This window comes from Gracilinanus agilis, chromosome 4 (genome assembly GCF_016433145.1).
Source record: "Gracilinanus agilis isolate LMUSP501 chromosome 4, AgileGrace, whole genome shotgun sequence".
In the NCBI taxonomy this organism is placed as follows: Eukaryota; Metazoa; Chordata; class Mammalia; order Didelphimorphia; family Didelphidae; genus Gracilinanus; species Gracilinanus agilis.
The window spans coordinates 244,149,072-244,172,436 of record NC_058133.1 but is presented as its reverse complement, the minus strand read 5'-3'; the positions used below and the strand labels follow the sequence as shown (position 1 = coordinate 244,172,436).

General features: G+C 35.9%; 1 protein-coding gene across 1 annotated transcript in view; it reads left to right on the top strand.

The window, feature by feature from the left end:
* The window catches only part of TBCD (tubulin folding cofactor D), a 522,548-nt gene that overhangs the window by 103,099 nt on the left and 396,084 nt on the right, over positions 1-23,365 (top strand). The window contains exons 10-11 of the mRNA XM_044675187.1: positions 13,807-13,867; positions 17,525-17,599. Coding sequence (XP_044531122.1) covers positions 13,807-13,867; positions 17,525-17,599 — 136 coding nt within the window. The remainder of the gene's footprint in view (positions 1-13,806; positions 13,868-17,524; positions 17,600-23,365) is intronic.

Genomic DNA, 23,365 nt, shown 5'->3' with positions numbered 1-23,365 from the left:
CAAAGTACCAGCTTCTAGTCTTATTTATTAATTCAGTAGTTCTTTTACTTTCGATTTTATTAATTTCTCCCTTGGTTTTTAGTATTTCTAATTTAGTTTTCATCTGGGGATTTTTAATTTGCTCACTTTCTAATTTTTTGAGTTGCATGCCCAATTCATTGATCTCTGCCCTCCTTAATTTGTTAATATATGCACTCAAGGATATAAATTTCCCCCTGAGTACTGCCTTAGCCGCATCCCACATAGTTTGGTAGGATGTCTCATCATTGTCATTTTCTTCAATGAAATTGTTGATTGTTTCTATGATTCCTTCTTTGACAAATTGGTTTTGGAGAATCATATTGTTTAATTTCCAACTGATTTTTGATTTGCCTGTCCAGGTGCAATTACTAATTATTATTTTTATTGCATTATGATCTGAGAAGGTTACATTTATTATTTCTGCTCTTTTGCATTTGTTTGCAATGATTCTATGCCCTATAACATGGTCAATCTTTGTGAATGTGCCATGTGCAGCTGAGAAGAAGGTGTATTCCTTTTTGTCCCTATTTATTTTTCTCCACATATCAATTAGATCTAATTTTTCTAGGACTTCATTCACCTCTCTTACCTCTTTCTTATTTATTTTTCGGTTTGATTTATCTAGATCTGACAGAGGAATATTTAGATCTCCCACTAGTATGGTTTTACTATCTATTTCCTTCTTGAGCTCTGCCAGTTTCTCCTTTATGAATTTGGGTGCTATGCCACTTGGTGCATATATATTGAGCAGTGTTATTTCCTCATTGTTTATACTGCCTTTAATCAGGATGTAATGACCTTCCCTGTCTTTTTTAATCATATCTATTTTTACTTTGGCTTTGTCAGAAATCATAATAGCCACTCCTGCCTTCTTTTTCTCATTTGACGCCCAAAAGATTTTGCTCAAACCCTGAACCTTAAACTTGTGTATGTCCACCCGCCTCATATGTGTTTCTTGTAGACAACATATGGTGGGCCCAGCTCTCTTGCCTTTCTGAATATCGTATTCCAAGCCTTACGGTCTTTTAGCGTGGAGGCTGCCAGATCCTGTGTGATCCTGATTGGTACTCCTTGATATTTGAATTGTCTCTTTCTGGCTTCTTGTAAGATTTTTTCTTTTGCTTGAAAGCTTTTGAATTTGGCAATAATATTTCTAACCGATTTCTTCTCTGGGTCGAATGTAGTGGGTGTTCTATGAATCCTTTCGATGTTTATATTGCCCTCTTGTTGTAGGACTTCAGGGCAATTTTGCTGAATTATTTCTGTTAGTATGGAGTCCAGGTTTCTATTAATTTCTGGTTTTTCTGGAGGACCAATTATTCTCAAATTGTCTCTTCTAGACCGGTTTTCTTGGTCTGTCACTCTCTCATTGAGATATTTCATGTTTCCTTCTATTTTTTCAGTCTTTTGACTTTGTTTTATTTGTTCTTGTTGTCTTGAGAGATCATTAGCTTCCAATTTCTCAATTCTAGCCTTTAGGGATTGATTTTTGGCTATAATCTTTCGGTTTTCGGCCATAATCTTCTGGTTTTTGGCCATAATCTTCTGGTATTCCTTTTCAATCTGGTCATTTCTGGTGTTCAATTGCAAGATTTTTACCTTTTAAACAGTTATTTTCTTGCCAGATCTCTTCCATTTTCCTCAAAATCTCAGTTTTGAACTCTTCCATAGCTTGTGAGGAGTTTTCCTTGTTTGAGGAGGGTCTGGATGCTTGTTTGTTCTCGTCCTCTGTTTGCTCGGTTGTCTGGATTTTCTCTGTGTAAAAGTTGTCCAGTGTTAAAGGCTTCTTTTTCTTGTTGTTATTCTTTCTCTTCTGAGTTTCCTGAGTCTTGGTAGCCATCATTAGCCCAGCAGCTTCTCAGGTTTATCCTCGCGCTCAGTGTCTGTCTGCGGTCTATTGGCTCCTGAGGTCTGAGTTCTGGTTTTTTCCAAGGTCAAGCCCCCTGGTGGACCCCCTTGCTTGATCGTTTGCAGGAGGTTCCTTTACAAGTCTCAGGGCGCTGCTTCCACAGTCGTATACCCGTCTGCACTGGTTCCCCACTCAGGTTTTCAGTGCTTTAGTTCCTGGCTGTGTCTGCCTCCACCCACGCCTCTGCCCGTGCCTGTGCGCTCTGCGCCCGGCGTCCACTCTCTGCTCCCGCGCTCAGATTTCGCTTGCGTTCTTTGGCTTATTGGGGTCCTAAATCTTGCTGCTCTCAGGAACAGGCCCTGGAGCTGCCAATGACTTGATGGGTGCCCAAAACTTGCTCTATTTCTTTTTACCTGGCTTCAGAGCTATAGATGTGTGTGGAGGGGTTGGGGGTGGGGCGGTTGCTCAGCCAGCGATTTAGTGAGAGCCCTTTATAGCCTGGAAATGTCTCGATTCCACGTACCTTCCACGCTGTGCCCTGTTGTGGGGTTCCTCCGTTCGTCTGGACTTGTTTTTATGTCCCCTTGAGGAGTTTTGTGTGTTTCGGTCAGGAGAGGTTAAGAGCTGCTTCTTACTCTGCTGCCATCTTAACCTGGAACCCCTTTAAGGAACTCCATTCTGGATCTTTTGATGCAGTGTGTGGTTTCTGTAGGCATCCTTATGGTGCCTTCTTCACAAAGATCCACTTTCCTGATTTGGGGTGTTCACGAGTTTCTTTTCCTGAAATTTCTCCAAAAATTTTTAAGCTTTGGATTTTAGAATAATTATGCAATTCCCTCTGAGGAGGGTGTTGACCAACACCAGGATCATCCCAGGATATGTGATTGAGTTATGGAGTATATGAATCAATTGTCAAAAGAAAACCAAAAACAAAATAAAACAAAAAAACCCAAGAAGAAGAGAAAAAAAATTAAATTTGTGAAAAAAATCTAAATCTTATGTATATAGAATTTTGGGTAAACAGGAATAAACCCATAACAGGTCTTTGAATTACCAGAAAGTCTCAATTAAATTGATTTATGTCCTACAAGCCTGCAGGACAATTGTAGCAATATTGCACTATCTGTTGGCAGCCAGGATTACAGAAAATTTCCTTATTATAAAAGAGAAAAAGGACTAGATTCTGAGTTAATAAAGGAAATATGATTTCCTGGTCTGATTTTGCCTTCATTCTCAGGGATAGGGGAGCCAAAAAGGCAGCCAAACTAAGGTACTTGTTTGAATGTGGCACGGAGGAGTGCAATGTCTGATGCTGTCAAACAGCTGCTTCCTTGAACCTCAAACAAGTCCTCTGTCTTGGCACAGATTCTCATCAATCCCTCAAGCATTTTTGACCTCTTTGATTTTGTGCTTCTTGGCATTGTACAGTGGCTCTTTTTGTGATCCCTTCTTCTGGAATCAGGCAGGTTTCCATAGTCTAAAGCTTTTGGGTATATATTGGTATTAGAGCTAATATGTATTGTAAACTTCAAAATTAAAAAAAAAAATTGGAACTGATTCCATGTACTTCCAGTACAAAAAAAAAATAAAGATGAGGCCCAAATATCCTATTGCAAATAAAAAGAAAAGCAATAATAAAAAATTCAGGCATTCAATATGTCAGCCAAAATAGTGTCCAACTTATCTATGGACTTTTATAATAGTATCATCTACAGTGCAATCATAGGAGGAGAGGGTACAAATAAAGACAATTGTATGTGCCAGTCAGTGTTGTTAGAAGGTACCCATTTTACATGTGAGCAATGAATCCAAGAGTCCTTTTCTCCAATTTTGATAGCTGTTGGAGTGGTTAACAGTACTTGAAATGGACGTTCCCAGGCAGACTAAGTCCCTCCAGTGAGCTGGAAGTTCTTTATGTACACTTCGTTTCCTGAGTGTAGGTCATGTAATGAGAAGTCTGTAGGTCCTGCTTGTATTGCTTGTATTGCAGCTCTGGATTCCCCCTCCCCAAACCCCACCCTGTAATGTTGTTTATGTAGGAGAAAAAAGCTTAGCCTGTATGGGGGGATGTCAAAAAAACATCTCAAATGGTGAGATGTGTAGATCTCTTCTGGGCCTCCTTCGAAGATTAAATATAGCTAGAGGGAGAACTTCAGGTCATTTTAAGTGAGTCTCTGTACAATTTTCCAGTCATAGTCTTAAGATCTCTTTTCATTCTCTCAATTTGGCCTGAGCTCTGGGGGATAATAATATAGTACATGGAATTAGGCATAGTAATAAAGTCAATTTGTAAATGCTTAAAAGGTGTGTAAGCCAGAGAATGTCCACCAAAGGCTTTGCCATGAAAAGCATATTAATTATAGGCTTAACAAGTTGGGCAGGCTGCACACACTTTAGAGGCTATGGTAGTTATACCAGGGGCTATCCATACTTTTTTAACAAGAGTCTACGATACCCTTGGTGCCAAAGTGGCCATTCTTGTGAACAGATAAGCATGATAAAGATGATAAAAACTTCTAGGGAGTAGGGGTTTTCCTTCAGATGATACCCATACTCCATTGATCTGTTGTGTTTTGAACTTTTATTTCCATTTTTCTACTTCCTGTTCATTATAAGAGAGAGATAAATTTGTGTTGTTACTAGTTGCCAAAGTTCAAATCAATTCAGGTCTTTCTGAGGCAGCGAGCTTTGCTGCAATATCTACCCAGTGGTTCCCTCTAGAGACAGGGTCAGAACCACCTCTCTGGGCAGAGCAGTGAACTACAGCTAGGGATTCCGGTACCTGAAAAGCGGAAAGCACTTCATTAATCATCTCTGCATTTGGGATACATTTTCCAGCAGAAGTTAAAAACCCGTTTTGGAGCTAAAGCATACCCATTGCATAACATATTCCAAATGCATATCTATAGCCTGTGTAAATTGTTGTTTTCTTACCATTGGCAATTATACAGGCATGTTTTAGAGGTATCAGCACTTATATTTGAGGGCGGTGAAGCTGACCACACAGTGGCAAATTCTGTGACTACTGCAGCTCCAGTGTAGTGTATGTCATTCCTCATGAAAGAAGTACCATCAGTGAATAAATTTAAAAAAAAAAAATTCTGGGCTTTCTAAAGGAGTGTCTAGGAGATTATCTTGAGGCTTTTTAGCCATGGACACTAAAGATTCACAAATGCACAATGGTTCTCCTGAAACTGGTAAGTCTGAAAGCAAATTTATAATGCCTATGTTCTATGCCTTAGCAACAATGCCTCGACTTCATGTGGGCACATTATGGATAATGGACACCCCAATACTAAATCAGCAGATTTAGTTACTAACAAAGCTGTGGCAGCTATGCCTCTAAGACAAAGTGGGAATCCTGAAGTTTCTGGGTCCAGTTGGGCCATATAATAAGCAACTAGATGCTAAACAGGTCCTAAAGTTTGAGTTAAAACACGTGAAACTACCTCTCTCTGTTCATGTACATACAAGGTAGATGGCTTTTTGTAATCTGGAATGCCTAGAGCAGGGGCAGACAGGATAGCCTATTTTAATTCTGAAAGAGCTGACAGGTGTTCCATCTCTAATCTAAACAGTTCAGGGACTGAATTTTTTTGTCAGAGCTATAAGAGGTTTAGTGATTTATCCATAGCAAGGGATCCACTGACTACAAAAAACCCTGTTGCTCCTAGAATTGCCCTCAACTGTTTCTTAGTGGAGGGGGAGGTCAATTTCTGAATATCTTTAATGTGTTTAGGGGAAATAGAGTGGGCTCCAGCAGTTAGAACAAACCCTAAATATTCCACTTTAGGGAGACAATACTGACCCTTTGCTTTTGAGACCTTGTGGCCTCTTATGTAGCTCTAAAAGAAGATGCTTGCTCTCTTTCTGGCATACTGTGGCATTTGGTGAGGCCAAAAGCAGATTATCTACAAATTGTATCCAAGCAGCTCTCCTGAAAATTGATATTTTCTAAACCCTGTTTTAAAATTTGTGAGAACAACGTAGGACTGTCTGTGAAACCTTGTGGTAGCCAGGACCATGTCCATGGGAAGGTGAAGGCAAATATATTCCTGGAATGGATAGGGATTGAGAAGAATACTGAGCACAGATCCACCAGAGTAAAATATGTGGCTATGCTGGGAATAGAGGAGATAATTGTGGCTGGGTTTAGAACCACAGAGTGCCTTTTTATGACATGATTTTATGACATGATAGCCCTTAAATCTTGTATGAATTGATAGACATGTTTTCTATCTGGGCCTAGTTTTGGCTTTTTTTTATAGGAAAAATAGGTGTATTATATTCAGATTTGCATGAATTATTCCTTGCTTAATCAATAATTCTATCACTGGGATAATTCCCTCAATGAATTCTTTTGATAGGTGATACTGAGGAATGGAAGGAAGTAGACCACCTTTTGTCTTAATCTTAATAGGAACAGTTGATTTAAGTAGGCCTACATTGGAAGAAGATGTAGCCCAGAGAGACTCAGGGATATCAGGTGGTATTTCAAAGATGGGAGGCTCTTTCACCTTTTGACTGTTTAAAAGACTTACAGGGAACAAATTTTAGGATTCCTCAGTTAATTCTAGAGTTATTCTTTTTTTTTTTTTTAAACCCTTGTACTTCAGTGTATTGTCTCATAGGTGGAAGACTGGTAAGGGTGGGCAATGGGGGTCAAGTGACTTGCCCAGGGTCACACAGCTGGGAAGTGGCTGAGGCCGGGTTTGAACCTAGGACCTCCTGTCTCTAGGCCTGACTCTCACTCCACTGAGCTACCCAGCTGCCCCCTCTAGAGTTATTCTTGAGAGTGTGTTATTGTGTTTCTAAGTTTGCATAAAAGATCTCTCCCTAACAAATTTATAGGGGAACCAAGCATTAAAAAAGAATATTCTACTGATAGGGGTCCTACAGACACCATTCGAGGGGAAAGCTTTGAGACCTTTAGAGGTGCTCCTGAAACACCTACTAACTACATTTAAAGAGCCAATAGAATTACATTCACAATCGGGTTTACTCACCAAAACTTATCTGGAAGCTCCAGTGTCTAAGAGGCAATCATAATATGTTTTTCCCATTTCAGAGTTACATGAGGTTCATTACTTTGCGGGGGAGAATGGCCTGGGATAACTGGTGTTACGACATTAGGGTCTGAGAAATGAAATGTTTCACTCTCTGATTCCAGAGCCCTTCCTTCCCCTTCCCCCACACCATCAAAAAGATCCTTGGCTATTTCTCTGGGGTCCCCCACACTGAGGGGGAGTCTCACCCTGAGTATAGTTTGGACAAACCCCCATTTTGGGTGTTTTGTTGTGAGTCATAATTTGACTCATTTGAATTCACATTTCTATATGAGTTTCTGTTATTGTTATTATTTATATAATTGTTATCATTACTAAAGTTTATATTTCTGTATACCTGATTCCATTTCCTACAGTTCATCATTACATTGGTATAGACATTTTAAATAAAATTCTAGTAAATAAACTGCAATAATTTATCAGAAAGATTACAAAGTAGAACGAGGCTGGATTTATGTCAGCAGTGCAGAGATGGTTCAGGATTAGGAAGACTATAGACATAGTCGGCCACATTAATAGTGAAAAAAACAAAAATCATAAGATTCTATCAAGAGATATGATAAAACCTTTTGACAAGACACAATATCATTCCTTTTTTTCTGCAAAAAAGTTATCTGTTTAAATAGCCAAGATCTGACTTCTTAACCTCTCACTCCTCACCTCCCTCTCAATTGAGAATATAAGATAAAACAAAACCCATTCTAAATGTGTGTATCAACCAAACAACTTTCCATATGGCCATATCTAAGAAATATGTCTTCTCCTTTCTGAGCCTTTCACTTCTCTGTTGGGGGGTGGGTAATATTTCATCATTACTTATTTTTAATCCTGTTTAGTCATTATACGTAACATAATAGGGAATAAAAATTTATATCGGACCTACTCTATGCTAGGCGCTATGCTAAGCACTTTACAAATATTATCTCACTGGATCCTCATAACAATCTGTGAGATAGATGCTATTACTGTCCCCCTTTTACAGGTAAAGAAACTGAGACAAACAGAGGCCAAGTGACTTGACCAGGTTCATATAGCTAGTAAGTGTCTAAGGACGTATTTGTAGTAGAATTTTCCTGGCTCCAGACTCCAAGATATATTCACTGTTCCATCTACCTGTCTTATATAGCATAACTTCTTCCTCCATTCCACAATTTATTGGATACCTCCTAAAATTTCATTTTTACCACCTTCAAACAGCATTAAGTATTTTTGTTTGCTTAGGACTAATCCTTCCTTTATTCTCTCTCTAATTCTCCCTTCTCTGTTTTCCCCATTTCTTCCTCTTTTCATTTTGAGTGAAATGTATTTTATTATTTGTGTGTGTGAATTTCTTCTTTCTTTTGAATAGTTCATGAGAGTGAGGTTCAGAGTGTCAAGAGTATAAGCTTTGTGTCAATCCCAGTCTCTCCTACTTCCTTCTTCTTGTTTGTACAGATGTCTACTTGTGTGCCTTGATGATAAGTGATGTTTCCCTATCCTTCCTTTTTCTTTCCTTCCTATTCCCATTTTATTCCTCTTCTCTCCTCTTTCTGTTCTTTCCTTAAGGTCATCAAAACATGACAACCACTCATAGGTTTTGTGTAATCTTGGACTCCCTCCGTGTACCCTGATGATGATAGGGTTGAGAGTGGATCATCTCATATTTGAGTGAAACATTTTATTCTTATTTAGTCTTTTATTATTGTTCATTTGTGTTTACATTTCATTCCTTTCTTTGAATTCCCAAAGTCCTCTGTGGTTTTTTTCATCAGGAGTATTTGGAAATTATTAAAGGTTTAATTTTTATTAAAGTATTAAAAATTATTAAAGGTTCATTTTTTCCTCTAGCATAATCCTCAGTTTTTTGGGATAAGTTATTCTTGGCTATAAACCTAAGTACTTTGAATTTACAGAAGATAGTGAAGTTCTGCACTCCTTTATATTGCTGCCTGTCAAATCATGTGTGATATTTGACTCTGGATTTTGGCTGTGATGTTCCTAGGAGTTTACATTTTGGGATTTCTTTCAGGTGATACTTCGTAGATTTTTTTCCATTTTTATTTCATTCCGTAGTTCTAAGAAATCTGGGCTGTATTCCTTTGAGATTTCTTAAGATTTGTGTGATATTGTTATGTATACCCTCTTTCTGGAGACACTCTCTTCTGATGTTTCCCTTCTAGTTTTTCTTCTGCCTCTCTGGCCACTCCTCATTCTCTTCTACAGGGTCATCATCTATAACCTTTATAGATATACTCCATATAATGTATAGATATACTCCAAAGCCCTGTTCTGGGACCGTCTCCTCTTCTGTGTCTGTACCCACTCTCAGCTATCTCATCAATTCTCATAGGATCAATTATAATCTCTGCGTAATTGACTCTCAGATCTAGGTCTCTAACTAGGGTCTGTCTAGAGTTCCAATCCCATATTATTGCTTTTCTACTGGATATTTATAACTAGGTTTCTCAAGCTCAACATGCCTAGTGTGAAATTTTTTCTGATTTTCCTAGCTATTAGTTTCTCACAGTCCCCAATTACCTTGCAATTACCTTTCAAAGCCCTGCTTAAGCTCACACTGGGTTCTAGCTAACCTGGAATGCTTATTATTTCCTGTGCATGAAATTCCATCTCTCGCTTCTTTGCTTTTGCATACACTGTCCTCCATGCCTTTTATACTTTTCTTAATTACTTTTGCCTTTTGGAAACTCCTAACAATTTTTAAGATAGACCTGCAGTGCTACCTACTAAAGTAAATGGAATCTTTTCTGATTTGCTATCTATCTTCCTACTCCCCAATTAGTTTGTATTTTTAAAATATATCATATGTTATTAGTCAGTAAACAAGTATTTATTGAGTTACTACCATGTTATAAACACTATACAAATAGTGAAAATCCCTACTTGCAAGGAGCATATTATCTGTGAACATAATGAATTCTCTCTTGAGGCAGAGATGTTCAACTTTTTTGTATTTATATGTTCAGTGCTAGTATATTATCTGTTTCATAGTTTGTCCTTAATAATGCTTGTTGATGGGTTGATTTCTATTAGGAGCTGTCACCCCACACAGTTAGTAACAAACTTAATCTTTTCCATGAACCCAACAATTATGACATTTTCTTAAATTTCAGAAAAATAACAAAGTAAAAGATGATGGTTAGATGACTCATAGGAAACTGTTATTTTTTCTACTTGATAAACTTGAATTAAAAGTGACATTACATTTGACTTATTCATGCTCTTAGTGCTGTATTTACAGTATGTATTATTTTGTCTGAAACTTTAAATAATAATAAATCTTCTCTAAATAGTGTGTTTAGATTTTCTAACTCAATCGTCTGAATTATTAAAGTTTAAAAATACATAAGGATTCTGTAAAGAATGTATATAAATTTGAGGAAAATAAATTCATATGTATATTTATATGTACTATGTGTATATATATACATATATATATACACTGCATGTATATTTATAGGCATATAAATCATTTACAATATATACACTAACAATGGTAGAGAAAAATGATAAGTTCTTTTACAAATATAGATAGCCAATTAGTAGAGTACCTGTCAGATGTATGGAATGGGGAATAATTTATGACCAAATAAGAGATAGAGAATATTACAAGATGTAAAATGAATCATTTTTATTATATTAAATTAAAAGGTTTTTATACAAACAAAACCAATATAATGAAAGATTAGAAGGGAAGCAACAAACTGGAAAAAAAACCTTTTATAACAGATTTTCCTATTTTTTTCCCTGTTTTTTAAATTTTATTTAAATGATTAAGAAAATTTTTCCATGGTTATATGATTCATGTTCTTTCTCTCCCCTCCTCCCAACCCCCTCCCATAGCCAGCGTGCAATTCCACTGGGTTTTACATGTGTCATCGATCAAGACCTATTTCTATATTATTGATATTTGCACTAGGGTGATTGTTTAGAGTCTTCATCCCCAATCATATCCCCATTTGACCCAGTTGTTTTTCTTTTTTTTTCTACTCCCACAATTCTTGTGGATGTGGATAGCATTCTTTCTCTGGATGTGGATAGTGGATTCTTTCTCTCACAGTTCCCTCAAAATTGTCCTAGATCATTGCATTGCTGCAACTAGAGAAGTCCATTACATTTGATTGTGCCACAGTGTATCCATCTCTATATATAAGGTTCTTCTGGTTCTGCTCCTTTCACTCTGCATCAGTTCATATGGAATTTATCCAGTTCATTATTCCTTTTAGCACAATAATATTCTATCACCAACAGATACCATAATTTGTTTAGCTATTTCCCAGTCGAAGGGCATCCCCTCATTTTCCAATTTTTTGTCACCACAAAGAGCGAGGCTATAAATATTTTTGTACACATGTTTTTCCTTATTTTCTCTTTGAGGTATAAACCCAGCACTGGTATGACTGTATCAAAGGGCATACAGTCTTTTAAAGCCCTTTGGGTGTAGTATAATAAAATTCTCTGATAAATATCTCTTCTCAAATGTATAAAGAACTAAGTCAAATTTATAAGAATCCAAGTCATTCCCCAATTGATAAATGGTCAAAGGACATAAATAGGCAGTTTTCGAATGAAGAAATCAAAGCTATCAATAATCATATGAAAAAATGTTCTAAATCCCTATTGACTAGAGAAATGCAAATTAAAACAACTATGAAGTACCACCTCATTCCTATCAGATTGGCCAATATGACCGTAAAGGAAAATAATAAATGTTAGAAGGAATGTAGCAAGACCAGGACACTCATGCATTGCTGGAGAAGTTGTGAATTGGTGCAACCGTTCTCGAGAGAAATTTGGAATTATGTCTAAAGGGCTATTAAAAAATGCCTACCTTTCGATCTTGGTCTGTATCCCAAAGAGATTTAAAAAATGGGAAAAGATCTGTTTGTACAAAAATATTTTTATTTGTGTTTTTTATGGTGGTAAAGAGTTGGAAACTAAAGGGATGTACCTTAATTGGGGAATGGCTGAACAAATTGTGGCATATGATGGTGATGGAATACTATTGTGTTATTCCTTATAAGGCATGATGAACAGGATAATTTCAGAAAGTACTAGAAAGACTTACGTGAGCTGATGCAGAGGGAAATGAGCAGAACCAGGAGAATATTACATTACAGTAACTGTATTATTGTGGAACAATCAAAAGTGATAGACTTTGCTACTAAAAGCAATACAATGATCCAGGAAAATTTTGAGGGATTTATGAAAAAGAATGCTGTCTACCTACAGAAAAGGAACTGTTGGAGTAGAAATGCAGATGAAAACATATGATTTATTACTTGCTTATTTGGGTATATAATTTGGGATTTTGGGAATTTCCAATTCTTTGCCACTACAAAAAAAGCTGCTAAAATACTTTTGTATAAGTATATTCTTTCTCCCGAGAATGCTGCATTTTTAGTGTTAATTTTTAAAAATCGTATTTATCATCTTTAGCCAAACATTCAATTATAAAACAAATGAAAAAGAGGGGAAAATGTTGTAGACAAAAGTCTGTCATAATTTTAACCTAGATTTTTAAGGTATTTTCATGATTTTGTGGTCTCATTATAAGTTAAGTTTTAAGATAGTTAAATTAAAGTTTAAAATTTAAAGTTTAAATTTAAGTTAGTTAATTAAACCCTAATATGTGAGACAGCTAGGTGGCTTAGTGGTTTTGAGAGCCAGGCTTACAAATGAAAGGTTTTGAGTTCAGATTTGAACTTAGACACTCCCCTAAATGTATGACATTGGGTAAGTCATTTTACTCCCATTGTCTAGCCCTTACTGCTCTTCTGTCTTGGAACTGATAAACAGTATTGATTTTAAGATGGTAGGTAAGGGTTTAAAAAAGCCAAATAAGCCCTAACATGAATCAAAAGTCAAACAGATATTGCCAAAAATATCTATTATTTTTTTCCCTTTTGATATTTTATTTTTTCTCAATTACTTGTAAATAAATTTTTAACATTAGTTTTCTAAAGCTTTGAGTTCCAAATATTCTCCTTCCCTCCCCTTCCATCTTCCTGGAATGGTAAGCAGTTTGGTATAGATTATAAATATGACAATATGCAAAACACATTTTCATATTGGTCACATTGTAGAAGAAGACTCATGAAGCAAATAAACAAAAAAAATCATGGAGAAATAAAGTGAAAAATAGTATGATTCAGACTACATTCATACTCCATTAGTTCTTTTGCTAGAGAATAATAGCATTTTTCATCATAAGTCCTTACCTGTTGCTTTTAAATATATTTATTATGGTAAATATTTGTTTTGAACTTTTCATTTGTTATGATTGTAATTACACAAAAAACTGAGTTAAACAGTAAAATGAAGTTCTGTTCTAAAAGTAAAATATATGAGGCCAGAAGTGGATTTATGTACTTCTGAAGTCACATTAAAGGGTAAAGCTTTATTTACCATGTACCTTATTATATTTAAGATGGATATTGGATTTTACTTAATAATATGCTGATTTTAGCTGATTACTCTAGAACAGTGATTTTCAAGCTTTTCCACAATGGTAATACTCTTCAATTTAAAGAACACTTGGGCAGAGCTCTTGTAAAATCCTTAAAAATTGTTCTTTTTAATGCCTATTAACAAATAAAATAAAATTCGTTTAAAAAATGAAACAAATGTGGGATGTGTAAGGTTTTATTGCAGCATGGTTTGAGAAGCATGGTGTTTAAATTTCTTTTGAAAAGATTGTTCCTCTTCTTAAAAATAAAATGTTGATTCTCTAAAGTCCCTGTTAAAAATACATGCGTATTTAGAAATATTCTGATTGATTTAGAAGTAAAGATCAAATATGTCTATTGGAAATATGATTTTGTTTGTTCTGTGGAACAGAAGTGAATAATTCTTATTTCCTGTTCTTTATAGAGCAGCTGCTGGTTGGATTGAAAGACAAAGATACAGTTGTCCGATGGTCTGCAGCAAAAGGGTATGATTCTTGTTATTTTTCTGGAATAAGCAGATGAATTTTGGTGTAGTTTCCATAGTCTACCGAAAAAAACCCCATTATTTTCTATGAGTTTTGTGTTTCCTAAATAGTAAACTCAACTATTTTACTATCTCAACTAGTATCTGATAGTTCCAGTAATTAGGTTTTTTAAGGACAGAGAGACTTACCTAATTGTTAGTCAGTGATTAAAATTTTTTTAAAGATAGTTTCTATTGGAACTTCAGCATCACTTTCTCTGCATCTAGTCAGAATTGGAAAAATGAAGTTTTTTCAAATGCCTTCTTAACTCTCCTTGTAGTATTTTCTTCCCTTATGGCAAGCACATTCCTTCACTTGGATTCCTACTACTTTAGTTTTGTCTGCTAACTGGTGGTGCCTCATGGCATTTCACTCAGGCCTTATTTTTTTGAACAATGGTCCTTGGTTTCATTATTCCTGAGTCAAAACTGGGACTCTAAACTAGCTCTCACTGATGGAAAGGATCTGGGAATAATCTTCAAACCAAAGGTTAATTACTGTTAGTGGAAGAAGGAATTATGATATTTGCATTTTAAAGAGGGACAATGTTTTAACCCTAAATAACAAATATGTAATTGTAGATTATTAGATATTAGTGATAGGTCAATGGGTAAGATATTTTTTTCTTAGGGACTCTTCTTGAAGCTCTTCACACCATTTCATATAAATATTCTGCCTCTAAAAAATTTTGGACAAGCCTCTTCTCCTCAATGCTGTAGTGTCATAGTAGTAACATGACCTGTTGGATATAAGTACATATATTTATTGTTGTTCAATTGTTCAGTTATATCTTACTCTTTGTGATCCCATAGACCATAACTATGCATGGGATTTTCTTGGTAGGGATACTAGAGTGCTTTGTTATTCCCTTCTCCTTCCTGACTCCAGGCCCAGGCAGTCTCTTTAATGAATGAACCACTACTGTTTCTATTTTGCTCTTATGTATAGTATTAAAGCATATTGTTCTGCTCTCCTCCTTCATAGCTGTAGGACCATAGTACCATAGATGTATTACAGATAATCAAATTGCTATAAACCTCAGTATAATCCAAACATCTGATTGGTTGATTTCATGATGCGGTGATACAGTGAGACATGAAACATTTACCTTTTAGAATGGCAAATGATGCAGATAATTCTAAGGTCTAAGTGAAGTAAAAAGGGGAGACTTCCCTTTTAAAAAGCTTCTCTTCAGAAGAAGTATCCTCTGTAGTCTTGACTGACATGGAAGATATTGCCAAAACTTACCTTGAAAAAAGTATTATAAATGCTGTGGTCACAGTATCAGCATACTTCAATAATTTCCAGTGTCAGACTACCAGAGCTTCTGGAACCATCCCTGGTATTTATGTGCTCCTAACCGTCAAGAGCAACTATTCTTGCTCTTGCTTATTACTTAGACAAAAAGGTCAGTGCCAAGTGAAATGTATTATCTTTGACATTGGAAATGGTATTTTTGATGTCTCCATTATTACCATTGAAGATGGCATTTTTGAAGTCAAGTCCATAGCTGAGAACACCTAGTTGAGTGTTAGTTAACCCTAGTTAGCCATTTTATTGCTGAGTTCAAGTGAAAGCACAAGAAGTACATCAGTGAAAACATGAGGTCTGTGCAGTGCTTGCGAATATGCAGAGTGTACTCTTTTCCAGTACCCAGGCCAATACTGAGATTGACTCCTTCTCTGAGATTATGGCCTTTTTTATCTCTATCATTTGTGCTTGTTTTGAAGAGCAGAATCTGGATGTCTTTAGTGGTCAAAGAATGAATTTTAGTTTGCAGTCAAACTAGATTAGTCACAGATTCATGGGTGGTTTCACCCAAATCTCCAAAATTCAGAAACTTCTTTGGAACTTGTTCAAGGAACTAGAATAATCCTGATGAAGCTGTTGTTTATGGTATAACTTTCCAGGCTGCCATCTTCTCTGGGGATAATTCTGAGAAAGTTTAGGAGTTGCTACTGTTATATGGCACTCTTTCCCTTGGTATTAAAACTGTTAGTGAAAATATGACATTTCTGATTATATTAAGTACCAATATCCCTACTAAGCATACAGACTTTTATTACCTGTTCAGGCAACCAGCCTCCTGTGCTTATTTGGGTTAAAGAGCAGTGACAAAGGATAACTTGCTTGGCAAGTTTGAACTCACAGGAATTACTCCCTGCCTCCAGGGTGTTCCTTTTATTGAAGTAACATTTGACATTGATACAAATGGCATTCTCAGTGTATCTATTATGGATGAGTGAATAAGCAAGTATAACAATATCACAGTCATCAAAAGTTGCTTTAACAATGAAGACATTGAGTATATGGCCCAATAAACTGAGAAATACATTGCCGAAGGTGAGAAGCAGAGACATAAGTTTCTTCCAAGAATTCTCTTGAATCTTACACTCTCCAAATGATATAGTAGAGGATGAGAAACTATAAGGCAAAACTGATGATGAAGACAAACAAAAGATCCTTGACAAATGTAACAAAATAATCAATTGACTAAGAACCAAACTGCTTAGAAGGAAGAATATAAGCATTAGCAGAAAAAGTTGGAAGTTATTACTAAATTGTAACAGAATGTAGGAGACCTGCTACCTGAGATTGTAGAGCAGCTATATCAGGAGGTGCTTTTTGTGGATCCACCATTGAAGAAGTTGACTAAAGTGCACCAGAAGAGAGCATTTTACACAATCTACAAAAATAAAAAGACTCAAATTTGTAGTCATGGGAGCGGCAGTTTAATAGAAGCATTTAAGCTGCTATATAAACCTAGACATTATGAGGTACAGAGGAAAAGGAAGTGAAAAAACATTTTACTTTATCAGTGTTGTAAACAAATGAAAATGCAGTTCTTACCCTGGAGAACAAAATCTATTTAAAATTAGCACCATTAAAAATATTCAATTTAGTCTCAAACTTTGTTTTTACAGATGAGGAAACTTAGGCCCAAGGAAGATAAGTGATTTGCTCAAAGTCATATAGTGGAATATTTTTTTTTTTAAACCCTTGTACTTCGGTGTATTGTCTCATAGGTGGAAGATTGGTAAGGGTGGGCAATGGGGGTCAAGTGACTTGCCCAGGGTCACACAGCTGGGAAGTGGCTGAGGCCGGGTTTGAACCTAGGACCTCCTGTCTCTAGGCCTGACTCTCACTCCACTGAGCTACCCAGCTGCCCCCAAGTGGAATATTTTGTAATCAGCACGCAACTGGCTTTTGAACTCTAATGACAACATTTAAATTTTCAGCCCTGAAACAAGTAGGCTTTATTAATTTGTTCTTAAAAGAAGCCTCTGGGGGTCAGAGTATAGAGTAAAAATGTATACATGATGCATAGGTTATTTGACCTTATCTATTCATATTGATCTCAACCTCTGATTTGTAATAAAACTATCAAAGATGATGTAATTTGCATCTATTGCATTGATAGATTTCATTTTAAATAAAGACTAGATTTGATAACCCTTGCAAAGGAAATTATAGCTAATAATTACATAGTTAAGTTATTTTGTCCTCATATTTCCTTTAAGTATACCTCAGTAGGCCACAGAAAGTATCAGGATGATACAAATGAATTGTTTTTTGTATATATGTGTATGTTTGTGTGTGTGTTTTTTTTATTTACAGAATTGGTAGAATGACTGGAAGACTACCAAAAGAATTAGCAGATGATGTTGTTGGTTCAGTATTGGACTGTTTCAGGTATGTGAAGATGTCATTTTTTTCTCTTGAAATCATTCTTGTAATGTCTTCTTTTTATTATGTGTACTTTGTACTTCATTTTGTACTGTTTAAATTCAGTTACCTGTTCTACCTTTTTATTTTTTTCCAGATAATATTAAAATTTAAAAAATATTCTGTACTTAATAATCACCACCAACAGAAAACATTTAATCAAATTCATAAAAAAAAGTACAAAATCACAAACTCCATTGTTTGCAATTTATTTAAGAATATGTAAATTCTTTATGTATGCTAGCATAAACATCTGGTTTTGATTTCCTTTTGGATTTGTTTTCCATGGATATCTTTTCTCTTGATTTTTTGGCTGCTTTTTAAAAAATGTAATCATAGTATGTATTAAACTTTCTTTTTGTCTCTTCATATATTTCTCTTATTTTCTTTATATTTCCAATATTTACCATTTCTAATAACATAATGCAGTCCATTACATTCAAATATCACAATCCATTCAGCCATTTCTCCCATTCATTGCATTTGTTTTTATTTCCTGTTATTTTGTCAGAACAAACAAAACTTCTGTGAATATTTTCATACATATGTATCTTTTTATCCTCTCAATAATGCCCTTGCGTCCTAATCTTAGTAATGGGATCTTTGGGTCAATGAGCATGAATAACTTTATATAGCTCTTAATGTATGTTTCCATTTTGTTTTTTAAAAAACAAAAATTCACAACTGCTCTAACATAATATTAAGATTTATTTTTCTGTATTCCTATCAACATTTAATTTAATCATTTTAGCCCATCTTATTCTTACTTAACATATATTACCAGAACCATATTTGATAAATTGGTCCTTCGGCAGCAGAGACAATCTTTTGCCAGGAAGATACTCTTTTCAAAGCAAGTTATTCCAACTTGTCATATCCAGTGGGACTTTTGTTCTAGTGCCACAACCCCTAAGGGATACAGGATCACCTCCATGGTATAAATGAGTGTTGAAGTAAGACTTTTCCAGAATATTTATGCTTTATAAGTCATTGTTATCCCACCAGAAGCTATGTTTGTGTTATATATATGCTCAGGTTTAGATCTGCTACTAACCTCATGCAGTTGTATGTGGGCTCCCCAGATATCTTTAACTTATCTAAGGTTCTATTCATCTCCTTTCCTTTTATTTTTTTTTGTTTGTGTTTTGGTTAGATTTATCTAGTTCAGTGTAAAAGTGAAATTTGGGAAATGTATCAAACTACATTTCCCGTGGTCCAACGGGTTTCCGTTTCCGGTTTTTTGGGCATGGGGAGGTTTACGTCTCAATGCAGGGAAGAGTTTATAATCTCCTGGATTAGGAGGGAGTGTCCCTCTCTTGGCCAGCAGATTAGGGAGGAGACAGGAGACAGTAATGGCAGTGATTTTGAATTCTTACAAGCACGTGGTCTAATAACTTTATCTATCAGCATGGCTTTAATTAAATTACTAATATATATATTTATACCAGCCTTTATTATTTTTCATATTTATATCGGAGAGGGGAAAATTAAAGTCTACCACTATTATTTTGTTATATGTTTCCATCTGTCTTATTTATTTTTTCCTTTAAAAATCTGTATACTATATAACACTTGGTGCATACAGGTCCAATATTGATAATGCTTCATTATCCATAATTCCTCCCCACCCCCCATCTCCACCCTCCACCCAACATAATATAGTTACCCTGTAAGGCTAAAAATGAATGAATACTCCAAGTATTTAAATTTATAGGATTTAATAACAACAAAATGAGAGAGAAAGAGGGGTTCCTTAAGCCGAGTGAGCAGAGCAAAGAGCCTACCATGCTTGAGCCAAAGCCAAAGCCCCCAAAAAGGTCCCTCAGCATGGGTTTCAGAAAATTTATAAACAAACCCACACCAGAGTGCAACACCAGGACACAAGACAAAGGAACTCCTGAAAAGAAAAGAAAGAACACTGGGAAATGAAGTCCCCAGGGTACACATTTTTAAAACACACAACCCTTTTAATCCCTTTTAGTTATATCCATTTTGGCCCCATGACTGCTACCCCTATCTTTTCTGGATCAGCTGAGGCATTTTATATTTTGCTCCAGCCCCTTATCTTCACTCTATATGTGTTTCTCATTTTCAGTGTCTTTCTTGTAGACTACAAGTTGTGAGGTTCTTGTTTTTGATCCTTTCTACCATCCTTTTTCTTCCCATATGTGAATTCAGCTCTTTATACTCACAATGCATATACAAATCCACTACTTATGCATTTCTCTCTACTTTCTTCCTCCTTGCTCTTTATCCCCCTCTTCCTTTCTGTCATATCTCTCCTCAGATGTTTTGTTTCCTTTGATCAAAACCTCTCCTAGTCACATCCCTTCCCCTAAATCCTTCTTTATCATCTTTCCTTGCTCTCCTATTTCCAGATTGGCCACCCTTCCAAAGGTCACTCCCTTATCCCTTCCTCTTTACCTTTTCTTACCCTATCCACCCTTACCACAATCTCTTCCTTATCTCCCAATTTAGTGCTCTTCTTGATTCCCTTATCTCCTCACCTTATTCCCCTACCTCTTGTTAGGTACTCCCTTCTGCATATCCCTCCCTTGTCTTACTTTCTCTCCCCAAACCCTCCTGTATCTCATCATCCTTTCCTCCTTGTTCTCTGTAAGTTAAGAAAATTTTTACTCTTCTGTTTGGATATGTTGTTCTCTCTTTATCCCAGTTCTGATGCAAGTTGGATTCTAGTACTCCCAGCCCTCCACCCCCTTGTCCCTTTTTCTGTGGCAGTCCCTCTACTCATTCCTCCTCCATATGAGACAGCCATTCTACTCTGCCTCCTCCTGGTATATTCCACTACCATTTTGGCTCATTCCATCACATTCCTTCAACCTTGAGTCTTTCATCCATACCCATTTCTTCAACATATTGAAGCAATGATGCCATTCCCAGGGACTATAGATGAAAATTTTCCATACCAGAATTAAACAATTTGACCTTTTGGGTTCCTTATGATTGGTCTTCCTTTTGTAAGTTTCACATAGATCAAATTTTCTGCTGAGCTCTGGGTTTTTCTCCAGCAATGGTTAAAATCCCTTTCATTCATTCAATGTTTATTTTTTCTTTTATAATTATGCTCATTTTTGCTGTATATTTATTCTTGGTTGTAAGCTAGTTCTTTTCCTCTGTGAAATGCTGTGTTCCATGTCCTGAGTTCTTTTAAAGTTGTGGCTGCTAAGTCTTTTGTTATTTTGACTGTGGCTCCATGATATTATTTTTTTTTCTTGTTGCTGAAAAAATCGTATGCATTTTTATCTTTGGATCTCTGAAGTGGTGTTCAATGGATTCTTTCAATTTTTGTTTTACTCTGTTTCTAGAATTTTCAGGGCAGTTTTCTATGATCACTTCTTGAATTATGGTGTCTAAAGTCTTTTTTATATTATAATTTTCTGGGAGTCAAACTATTCTTAAATAGTCTCTCCTTGATCTATTTTTCAAGTCAGTTTTTGTTATGTTTCAGATTCTCTTTTATTTCATTTCATTCTTTGAATTTTGCTTTATTATTTCTTGTTATCTTAGGAAATCTTTAGCTTCCCCTTGTCCAGTTCTAATTCTTAATACATTATTTCTTTATATAAGTTTCTGGATCTCTTTCCATTTGGAAATTTCTTTCCTAAGTTCTTGCATTGCTCTTATTTTTTTTTCTAATTTTCCCCCAACCTCTCTCATTTGTTTTTTGAGGTCTTTTTAAAGCTCTTCCAAAAGCTTTTTTTTTTTTTTTTTTTTTTTTTTTGCATGTGTTTGTTTTTTTTCCTGGATCCTGTTTAGATATTTCAGTTTTTATAGTCTAGCATTGATTATTCTCTGGGTTCCTGTTCAAGTCCAGTCCATGATTGACCTCAGGTGCTTCAACCAGAGCCAGTGGGAAGTTCTGCTACTGCAACTGCAAGCTGTCAGTCTGTCTCTCTCTGTGACAACAACCAGGAAGTTCACTTCCCTGGAAGTGACCACAGCTGACAAGACCCAAGTCTCTTTGAAACCAAATTTACCAGTGTATGCTCTTTCCTTATTATTCCTCTCCTACTCCTATTCCCCAGCTTTAGACTGATCAGGTGTCTAGTCTGCATTTTTCAGGCCTCCTAAGTCATTTAGTTAGCTATGTCGAATTTTTGCCCTTAGGGTCTGGTGTTTGCTGACTCAGATGTGTTCACTCCTTTAGTCTTCTGCCCTGGGCCAGCCTAGAGTGGAGGAGGCTTTAGCAGACCCTGCTACTCCCAGGCCCTCCACCTTTAGATTCAGATTTAGAGGTATCCTTAGGGATACAGGCTCCCCACCACTTGGGCTTTAGCAAACAAGGCAAGGTTGCTAATCCTGCACTCAGGAGTTGCTTTGTGGTTTCCTTCTGTTTGTTCTGTTCTTTTCCACAGCTACCTACTTGTGGCCTGAGGTCCAAGGAAATCAAAAACCTTTCTCCATAGTTGTCTTTAGCTTTTCAACTTCACTCCAGACTCCTATCTGTCTTTGCCACTTTGAATGTTGATTTTATGCAGTTATTTTTGGTTGTTTATGTGGGGGGGGGAGGGTTAGGAAGGTGGATGGCTTCAGACTCTACTTTGCCATCTTCCCACAATGTTTCTGCTCTTAGATTACATGTTGATACAATTTTTAATAATGGTTTTCTGACATTTTGCAATCCATGTTCTCTCCCTCCCACACTTCTACCCCTCAAGAAAGCAGGTAATATGATTATACATAAGTTAACATATCGTAATATTTCTGTGTTCATCCTGTGAAACAAGACACATATTGCTTATACTAGAGAAAAATTCATGGAGGAAATAAAGGGAAGAATAGTATGCTTCAATTTGCATTCCTACTCTTATCAGTTTCTTTTATGGCAGTGAATTCCCACCCCCACACCCCCACCCTACATGAGTCTTGGATCCTTGCCTTGTTATAGGTAAGTAATTTATAGTTGATCATCATAAGCTATTGTTATTTTGTACAACATTTTCTTGATTCTGCTCACTTTACTTTGTATCATATAAGTTTTCTAAATTTTTTTTGATCACCTTATTTACCATTTCTTATGGCACAGTAGTGTTCTATTACAATCACATACCATAACTTGTTCAACCATTCTTCAGGTGATGGAAATCCCTTCAGTTTCATGTCCTTTATCACCACAAAAAGAGATACTATAAATATTTTTTTATAAGTATGTCCTTTTCCCCTGTTTTTAATCTCTTTGGGATACAGACCTAGTAGAGGAATTGCCAGGTCAAAGGTTACACAGAATGTTATGGCCCTTTGGACCATATTCCATGGTTCCAATGGTTCTAGATTGCTCTCCAGAATGGTTATATCAGTTCACAGTTGCACCTACAGTGTGTAGTGTCCCATTTTTCTGACACCCCCTCCAACATTTATCATTTTCTTTTTTTTTTTTGCCATGTTAGTCTAATAGGTATGAGGTATCATCTAAGCATTGTTTTAATTTGCATTTCTCTGAACAGTAGTGATTTGGAATATTTTTAATGATTAAAGATAGTTTTAATTTCTTACTCTGAGAATTGCCTGTTCATATCATTTGATCATTTGTAAATTGGAAAATGCTTTGTATTCTTATAAATTTGACTCAGTTCTCCATGAATTTGAGAAATGAAGCCTTTGTCAGAGCTACTTGCTATAAAGGTTTTTTCCTAGTTTGTTGTTTGCCTTTTTATCTTCCTTGCATTGTATTGATTTTGTTTTTTAAAACCCTTTATAATTTACTGTAGTCAA